This window comes from Electrophorus electricus, chromosome 5, assembly GCF_013358815.1.
Source record: "Electrophorus electricus isolate fEleEle1 chromosome 5, fEleEle1.pri, whole genome shotgun sequence".
Lineage (NCBI taxonomy): Eukaryota > Metazoa > Chordata > Actinopteri > Gymnotiformes > Gymnotidae > Electrophorus > Electrophorus electricus.
Window position 1 is genome coordinate 475,001 of NC_049539.1, and position 9,451 is coordinate 484,451.

Sequence of the window (9,451 nt, forward strand, 5' to 3'; positions counted from 1 at the left end):
GGAAACATTTATAGGCTGTACCATCACAGAGAGCACAGGGGGACACATTTATAGGCGGTACCATCACAGAGAGCACAGGGGGAGGCATTTATAGGCTGTACCATCACAGAGAGCACAGGGGGACACATTTATAGGTGGTACCATCACAGAGAGCACAGGGGGAGACATTTATAGGTGGTACCATCACAGAGAGCACAGGGGGAGACATTTATAGGCTGTACCATCACAGAGAGCCCACAAGAGAGGCATATTTATAGGCTGTGCTATTACAGTGAATATGAGGAGACATTTACAGGCTGTACCACTTTGGCCAGTGGAGGGAAGTTCTTGAATGTTGGCCTGTTGTGGTTCCTTCCAGTTGGAGCGTGATGCATACGTTCAGGCCTTGGCGAGGTTCACCCTCCTCACAGCCAGCTCGGGGATCACAGAGATGAAGCAGAAGAATATCGACACCATTAAAACACTCATCACTGTGGCGCACACAGACGGAAACTACCTGGGAAACTCCTGGCATGAGGTGAGCTGTGTGTGCTGATCACCACCACGAGACCACATCAGACATCACACTGAACGTTCGCGCGTGTGCAGACCCACACAGAAGTTGTGTTTAACGTGACACTGTACGTCTGTCACTCCTAAACATCAGCATCCTACAAATAATAAACACACTCGGCTTCCAGAGTTTTTCTGACATTTAGAGGAACCTCACAGCTTTTTATCACTACTTCCTGCTTGTCCAACAAAGGGGTATGTGCCTGCGTGTCTGCACGTGTGTGTGTGTGTGTGTGTGTGTGTGTCCTGCAGATTCTGAAGTGCATTAGTCAGTTGGAGCTGGCCCAGCTCATCGGGACAGGTGTGAAGACCCGTTACATCTCTGGTAGCGCCCGGGGTAAAGACGGTTTCATCAGCAGTGCCAGAGAGCAGACCTCAGACGAGTACCTGGGCCTCGGTCAGTACCAGTACTCCAACATCAGAACCAGAACCAATACCAACATCATAACACACATCCGGTCGTAGCGTTTAAACCCAGACTGCTCTGCTGGGACCCTCAGTCTCCAGTGTTTTTTGTCTCGTTTCCCAGGAGCTCTGAGCACCTACCACAAGTGTGCTGGCTGCCAGAGAGAGCAAACATCTGGACCAGATGTGCAAAAACACCTTGACAGCCTTGAAAATGGATCTGCCACACCAGGGCTGATTCTGTGTGTGTGTGTATGTGTGTGTGTGTTTCCTCAGTGGGAGGTAATGTGGACCGTAAGCAGATTGCCAGTATCCAGGAGTCCATCGGTGAGACCAGCTCCCAGAGCGTGGTGGTTGCTGTCGACAGGTCAGAGACGTTTCTCATCTCAATCTCCAGATTTCCTTACACTATAATAACAAATCCCTGGTTAATATCATCACTAATATTGTCATGGTTTTCATTTTTGTAGAATATTTACAGGGTCTACTAGATTGGACGGTAACGCTATTGGTGGGTGTTGTTTTATCATCATATAATTACAATAAATTATATGTAGTTATTACTTTGCGTAGCTTTGTGATTGTCTTGGAGGGGCATTTTTGGAGAGCTCACTTAGGAACACTGTTTGCAGTGGATTTTGTGCGCTGGCTGTGTGCGGTGTCCATGGATGAGCTCGCCTCTCCCACACACCCACGCATGTTCAGCCTGCAGAAGATTGTGGAGATCTCCTACTACAACATGGGCCGCATCCGCCTGCAGTGGTCCAGGATCTGGGAGGTGATCGGTGATCACTTCAACAAGGTGAGAGACCACTGCCGTGAGCAGGACTCATCAACAGTAGACGTCTCAGATGTACGAGTGCTGTCATGTGAGGGATTATACAAGTCATTTCTTTATCTCCCTATTTTCTCTCTCTCTCTCTCTCTCTCTCTCTCTCTCTCTCTCTCTCTCTCTCTCTCTCTCTCTCAGGTTGGCTGTAATCCCAACGAGGATGTTGCTATCTTTGCAGTGGATTCCCTCAGACAGTTGTCCATGAAATTTTTAGAAAAAGGAGAATTGGCTAATTTCAGATTTCAGAAGGACTTTTTACGGCCGTTTGAGCACATAATGAAAAAGAACAGGTAAGCACATGCACACGCGCGCACACACACACACCTCAGAGGAATAACACACCTCAGGTTTCGTAGTTGGCTGGTGGTGATGTTCTAATCCTGAGTCATGTGTATGGAGTTAAAGATGTCCAGACCTGTTCTTCCCGCCATATTGTTACAGTAAAAAGTCAACAGGATGTTCGAGGGGTGTGATTATGGCGTGTGTGTGTGGCCACGCAGGGCCCCAGTTCCACATTTCACTATGTGTTGACATAACGTGGGAGTGAAGTTCAGTCTGACTCAGGCCTGCACCCACGACCCCATGACCCCACGACCCCTCACCACCTGCTCTTGTTTGTGTGTTTTGAGTTTAGTCCCACCTCCTCATGTGTTCAACAGAGCCTTTATTTTCCTCACTGGACAAGAGACTCGAGTCAGGAATTCCTTACATGTAGGAGAAAACTCCTGTAGACATGATGGCGGGTAGGACTGATATCTGTGTGCGTGTGTGTGTGTGTGTGTGTGTGTGTGTGTGTGTGCGCGTGTGTGTGTGTTGTTGACACCGACAGGTCACCCACTATCAGGGACATGGTAGTGCGCTGCATTGCTCAGATGGTGAACTCCCAGGCAGGGAACATCCGCTCCGGCTGGAAGAATATCTTCTCCGTGTTCCATCTGGCTGCGTCCGACCAGGACGAGAGCATCGTGGAGCTGGCCTTCCAGACCACCGGACACATCGTCAGTAAGTCGCCTGCCTTGGATGTAGATTTTGGATGTAGTCTTCTGGCTAGCTCTTAGCAAGGCTATCCATCATTGATACAGTGTCTGTGGAAATCCTGACAAAACAGAACATGGTGGTGGACCAGAGATGGCCATAAATTTCTTTTCAGTCTTTTGGCCGAGATTGGCTGTGTTCTGTAGTTTTGTATAGTGACTCCCTGGGGGCGCTGGCAGTCACTCTCTCCTCTCTCACAGCGAACGTATTTGAGAAACATTTCCCCGCCACCATCGACTCCTTCCAGGATGCAGTGAAATGTCTGTCTGAGTTTGCTTGCAATGCCTCCTTCCCCGACACCAGCATGGAGGCCATCCGCCTCATCCGCCACTGCGCTAAATACGTCTCCGACAGACCTCAGGTCAGCCAAGAGTGCAACACTTCAGACTGGTGTTACAGCAACACAGAGCGAGAGCTGCACTGGGAGCAGGAGTCCATGTGTCTTAATGTCTGAATCCCTGACACTGTGTGTTGGCCCGTGCAGGCGTTTAAAGACTACACCAGTGATGACATGAACGTTGCCCCGGAGGACCGAGTCTGGGTGCGAGGGTGGTTCCCTATCCTGTTCGAACTGTCCTGTATCATCAACAGATGCAAACTGGACGTCAGGACCAGGTGTGTGCGGCGACGTATCCATGTTCACAACCCAGCAAGGGTTAACATCACTTCTGCTAGCTCATTGGTCAAGACCAGCCTTTTGTGCTAACCAAAAAAAGGGAACCTCTATGCTCAAACCTCTAATCTCTACCAACACGGTTAAACTCTCTGTGGCTTTTCAGTTGTTGGATATTGTCTGTATAAACTGTAGTCTCACAACATCGGGTAGTTCTAGAAGTTCCTCATGTCTTCAGTCTTCAGTGAGTCTGAAACATAAATGTACGATTCGAGTTTGGTGCGATGGCAGTCCTGTTGTGTTTGCATGATTACAGTGAAGTAGATGAGGTGATTAAACTTCTCTCTCTCTCTCCTCTCTCTCTCTCTCTCTCTCTCTCTCTCTCTCTCTCTCTCTCTCTCTAAGGGGTCTGACGGTAATGTTCGAGGTGATGAAAACCTACGGTCACACTTATGAGAAGCACTGGTGGCAGGACCTGTTCCGTATCGTCTTCAGAATCTTCGACAACATGAAGCTGCCCGAGCAACAGACAGAGGTCAGTCTCGCCGCACTGGTCTGCTCCAGCTCTGATTGGTCCAATCTGAGCTCTGGTTTGCTCGTGTGTCTGAGTTTAATCTTTGTGTGTCTGTGCAGAAGGCAGAGTGGATGACAACGACGTGCAACCATGCCCTTTATGCCATCTGTGACGTGTTCACGCAGTACTTCGAGTCTCTTAGTGGAGTTCTGCTAGACAACATCCTCTCTCAGCTCTACTGGTGTGTGCAGCAAGGTGAGAGAGCCCACAGCACAGCCTCACACAGCCTCGCATGCCCTCACACACCCTCACACGGTGTGAGAGAGTCCACAGCTCAGCCTCACACGGTGTGAGAGAGCCCACAGCACAGCCTCACACGCCCTCACACACCCTCACAAGGTGAGAGAGAGCCCATAGCACAGCCTCACACACCCTCAACCTCACTCAACCACCCTTACATGCCCTCAACCACCCTCAACTACCCTCACCAACCCTCAACCACCCTCACCTCCTCCTCTAACCCCTCTCTCTCTCTCTCTCTCTCTCTCTCTCTCTCTCTCTCTCTCTCTCTCTCTTTCTCTCTCCATTTCCCCTGACAGATAATGAGCAACTCGCTCGGTCTGGCACCAACTGTCTGGAGAACGTGGTCATTCTGAATGGAGAGAAGTTTGCACCTGAGACCTGGGACAAGACATGCAGCTGCATGCTAGACATCTTCAAGACCACCATCCCGCACACGTGAGTCCTGCCTGGCATCGCCCCCTGCTGGCTCGAGCTGTCAGTGCAGTGGATCAATACCATCTGAAGCAGGGGTTTGATTATCTGTGTCCTGTCTCTCTCTCAGGTTGTTGACGTGGAGGCCGGCGGTTGCCGAGGGCGATCAGACGAGACAACTGGACTCAGACAGACAGCTGGTAAGCAAACGAGTGAGTGAGTGTGTGTGTTTTCTTTGTGATCGTTTTAGGACAGGATTACACTTTGTTGTTCCTCTTGGCAACATTTGTTTGTCAGCCTAGTTAAACTTTACCGAATGTTTTTAGGTTATTTGTTTATAGTTCCTATTTTGCTGCTGATCGCATTGTCATTTGTCGCTGGCAGGACTCCATATCCCAGAAGTCTTTGGATATCCAGACTCGGGTGGAGGACCACCCGTCCATGAGCAGTGTGGAGAACAGGAGACAGAGTCAGTACAGTGTGGCATCAGGCAAGTCCAGAGTTGAGTGGGGACACGGTATCGGGGTGTGGGGACACAATGTGGGGACACATTTTCACTTAAGCTTTCAAACTTCTATTTGGTCCACTGGCAACTGATTAAAAGGGAAAGCTTTAGTTAATGTGTACGTGTGGGCGTGTGTGTGTCCTGCAGACGTTCAGGAGCAAAGGCTGTTCTCAGCTCTCCTAATTAAGTGTGTGGTCCAGCTGGAGCTGATCCAGACTATCGACAACATCGTCTTCTTCCCGGCAACCAGTAAGAAGGAGGACGCTGAGAACTTCGCTGCTGCCCAGGTGCAGAAATACACCTACACGAATGAATTTAAAACACTTCTGTGTCTGTCTGTGTGTGTGTGTGTCTCTGCCTGCCTCAGCAGGCCTGTGTATGTGTGTGCACACATGGTCATGTGTCTGATAATCTGTTAATGTGCGCGTGATTCCGTGTACGTGTGGGTGTGTGTGCACGCGCATGTGCGTATATTGTAGTTTAATGTTCTTTTACATTTCTGAGTGAGCTTATTTTTAAGACTTACACCTTTACCACAGACTGAACCTTAACTCGAACCCTTACGTGTGTGTGTCTGCGTTTGTGTCTGTTCCTGTGTCCTGGTGCGTGCGGTGCAGAGGGACACACTGGACACGGATGTCCACGTGCAGACTCAGGATCAGGGCATGTACCGCTACCTGACCTCTGAGCAGCTCCTCAAACTCCTTGACTGCCTGCTGGAGTCTCACAGTTTCGCCAAGGCCTTCAACTCCAGTCACGAGCAGAGGACTGCCCTCTGGAGGGCTGGTGCGTCCCCGACGTGCGCACGCAAGCACACACCCACACACACACACACACACACGTGCACACACCCACACCCTACGTCTGCTAGCGCACCTTCTCATGACTAAATGTCAAACTCCTACTGAGAGCCAACAAAATTGCTTGATTTGTGATTTTATAGTTTGTATCTCTAAGGGCTGTTCACTGAACACTTATCTGATATCCGATCACCGAACACACGCTTATCTGATATCCGATCACCGAACACACACATATCTGATATCCGTTCAACGAAAACACACTTATCTGATATCCGATCACTGAACACACACTTATCTGATAGGTCATCTTGGGTTGTCTACTGCAAAGAATTTGTGTCTGGTGTACAGATCCTCTGCTTTGACATGGACACTGTGTGTGTGTGTGTGTGCGCGTGTGTGTGTCAGGTTTCAAAGGGAAGTCCAAGCCCAACCTCCTGAAACAGGAGACCAGCAGTCTTGCCTGTGGCCTGCGGATCCTCTTCCGTATGTACATGGACCCGGGAAGGCAGGATGCCTGGGAGGAGGTGCAGACACGTCTGCTCAAGTAAGATCTCTCTCTCACACACACACACACACACACACACACACACACACACACACACACACACGCCGCAGCGTAATCTGTGTATGTAATGAAGCCCGCTGAGATGGATGTAGCTGCTCTGGCCTCTTCAGATTACAGTGTGGAGATTATTTCCTCCCAGCCATAGTTAGCCACGAGAGTATAATCTTTATTGAGATGATACACACACTTAATATCGTGTACATTCAGCAGTTTTAGGCTGTGGGGGTTTTTGCCTGCTGGTGTTATAGCTGTGGATTTCCAGAGTAGCAGTGAGGGACAGCAGAGTTTCTACATCTCATTAGCGGGAACGTTTGAGGGCTCAGGGTGAGTCCAGTGTGAAGAGTCTGAAGTCAAGGTGGAAGAAACCCACTGAGGAGGAGTGTTGTAAACTCTGCTTGGACGTAAAGACACACATTACGCCCTTATTGTGAGATTATGGAATATTCCATAATCTGCTACTGGGTCCTGAGCTTCTCAGGAGAGTTTCCCTGGATGTCTTTCCACTAGTGTGTGTGGTTACTGCACTGGTTATGTGAGAGTGTGTGTGTGTCCATGGATTTGATGGGTGATTAGTGTGCGTGTGAGTAGTGTGTGTGGGTGTGGTTTGTATTCTGTGTGCAGTTTGTTCAGTTTATGGTGTGTGTGGTCTGTGTATGTGCTGTGTATTCAGTGTGCGGTCTGGGTGTGTGTGGGGTGTGTATTCAGTGTGCAGCCTTTGTGTTTAGTGTGTGCAGTGATGCTGTGGCCTATTTCCTCACCCTGACATCGGAGAGCCACCGTGAGGCTTGGACCAACCTGCTACTCCTCTTCCTCACCAAAGCGCTGAAGATCAGTGATGACAGGGTGAGCAGCTCTGGGTGCTGGAGACTCTATACGCATTTTATTTTCCGTGGTAAAGTAGTTCACTATTGAAACGGTGCATCATGAAGAACAGGCCACAGTGAAAGATGTTCATCATTGACAGTTCCATCTAGAATGAGTAGAACTGATCAGTTAAACAGTAGTGGGACAGAATTGGGTCCAAAACCCAAATAAAACAGCTGGATGATCAGTGCCTGACCCCAGGGCTGGATACACACACAAACCAGATCATTTAAAAACCAGTTCATTGATACTGAAGCCAGGCTTGTTTATTTTCTCTGAGGGCTGCAGTTCTCTGAAGTGTCTTCAGCCCAGAGATATATGAGTGACTGAGCAGACAGCGTGTAATCCATCTTAACCGCACTCCTGATGAATGACTGAGTCAAGATCAGACACTCATCTTAACAAATTATGAACAGTAACAAATGATCACTACAGAAGTGTTGCTTCCCTGAGGTCTAGCTCAGTTCTTTCAGGGAGTCCCCTCACTACCTACTCACGCAAATATGAAAGAGAATCATAGCGTAGTTACGGGCTTTCTGTGCATTTGATTTTATCAAATCTATCCTAGTTTGAGACTGACAACGCAAATTAAGATCAGTTAAATCTGCTGTCATTACACCTGAGCGTGCAGAAGTGTAATTGTACAAGCATGTGTGCCTGCGTGTGCTTTCATGCTCGTGTACGTGTGTCCCCAGTTCAAGGCCCACGCCACACGCTACTACCCCCTGCTGTGTGAGCTCATGCAGTTCGACCTCATCCCAGAGCTGAGAGCCGTGCTGCGCAAGTTCTTCCTGCGCATCGGCATGGTCTTCCAGATTGCCCCCGCCCTGGAGCCTGAGCAGGGGGTGTGTCCAGAGGGCTCGTCCAACCCTGGGGCTCCCTGTGAGGCCTAGAGACAGAGGTGCCTGCCCCCTCTGTGGCAGCGGTTCGGATGTCGCTTGTTCCATCGGCCGTCCAAGTTTAATAACATGACTGGTCCCTGATCTATCTCCGTGGCGAGGGGCGCCAGAGAGGCTGGAGAAGAGGAGAGTGTATCGGTAAGGTTTCTAGGTGATTGTGTTGAAAGTACTGGTAGACCCCCTTCCCACGCCCGCTGCTGTCTCCACTGAGATAACTCTGAAAGAGGATCCGTCCTCCATCACGTGGACAAATGACCAATAGACTTGTACAAAAGACTCAATTACCTGCAGGATCTTAACTATTCAATTACTTGACCTCCGAGTTTCTCGGAAAGAGGGAATATAATTCAAAACTGTGTGTTTGTCTTTACATAATCTTAAACCTGTCAAAAGGATGATGAAATGGTTTTAACATCAAGCAAGTGATGAATATCAAAGGATGAGTAATACATGTTACTCAGTGATTCTCTTTTTTTGTTTAATTTTGCACTGCTAATGGCTAACATTAGCATGAATCGCTCTTTGGATTAAGATAGATGTACAGAAAAGCAGCTTTGTAATATAATCTCATAACACTAGATTTTATTTCTGATTTTTTGTTTGTTTTCTCTGAATTTGCTGCACTTAATTATTTTCAAATGCACTGGAGATTTTTACTTCTGTGATAATTTATTTAACTATGCCATTTTTCCCAGATTGTCCCGTGAGATTTCTAATTAATACAATATCAACTTTATATATATATATATATATATATATATATATATATATATATATATATATATAAAAATTTAAATTATTCCATTTTATATGTACTGATGCTTTTTTAAGGAAACATGAAGGCAACACCTGGGATCCTTCAGAACTGGAACTTGCAGACACACAAACGTATGATTGCAACCTAATGTGAGCTGCAGCAGCACCACTGTTCTATCTAACCCTCTAATGTAAGCTTCACTGTATGTGTACAAAATTACGCAGCTAATATATTTAAATCTGCTTGGTTTGGAGATAGGCTGTATTGTATAGGACATTATGAAGAAACTAGCTGCGCTTCACCATGGCAACGGTGCAAGTAATCAGAAGCTTTCTGGTTACCACGGAGATGTGTATAATGGTACAGCCCTGTAAAGTTTTCTATGTGGAATAA

General features: G+C 47.9%; 1 protein-coding gene across 2 annotated transcripts in view; it reads left to right on the forward strand.

The window, feature by feature from the left end:
* arfgef1 (ADP-ribosylation factor guanine nucleotide-exchange factor 1 (brefeldin A-inhibited)) overlaps positions 1 to 9,028 on the forward strand; it is a 37,656-nt gene extending 28,628 nt beyond the window's left edge. For both annotated transcript variants that reach the window (XM_027030970.2, XM_035526299.1), the window contains exons 21-39: positions 359 to 517; positions 805 to 949; positions 1,234 to 1,324; positions 1,428 to 1,468; positions 1,590 to 1,759; positions 1,928 to 2,079; positions 2,619 to 2,791; positions 3,025 to 3,185; positions 3,309 to 3,439; positions 3,843 to 3,972; positions 4,071 to 4,206; positions 4,551 to 4,689; positions 4,796 to 4,865; positions 5,050 to 5,155; positions 5,318 to 5,457; positions 5,788 to 5,956; positions 6,379 to 6,517; positions 7,264 to 7,381; positions 8,098 to 9,028. In XM_027030970.2, coding sequence (XP_026886771.2) covers positions 359 to 517; positions 805 to 949; positions 1,234 to 1,324; positions 1,428 to 1,468; positions 1,590 to 1,759; positions 1,928 to 2,079; positions 2,619 to 2,791; positions 3,025 to 3,185; positions 3,309 to 3,439; positions 3,843 to 3,972; positions 4,071 to 4,206; positions 4,551 to 4,689; positions 4,796 to 4,865; positions 5,050 to 5,155; positions 5,318 to 5,457; positions 5,788 to 5,956; positions 6,379 to 6,517; positions 7,264 to 7,381; positions 8,098 to 8,295 — 2,568 coding nt within the window. In that variant the 3' untranslated portion in view covers positions 8,296 to 9,028. The remainder of the gene's footprint in view (positions 1 to 358; positions 518 to 804; positions 950 to 1,233; positions 1,325 to 1,427; positions 1,469 to 1,589; positions 1,760 to 1,927; positions 2,080 to 2,618; positions 2,792 to 3,024; positions 3,186 to 3,308; positions 3,440 to 3,842; positions 3,973 to 4,070; positions 4,207 to 4,550; positions 4,690 to 4,795; positions 4,866 to 5,049; positions 5,156 to 5,317; positions 5,458 to 5,787; positions 5,957 to 6,378; positions 6,518 to 7,263; positions 7,382 to 8,097) is intronic.
* Positions 9,029 to 9,451: the final 423 nt, after the last annotated feature.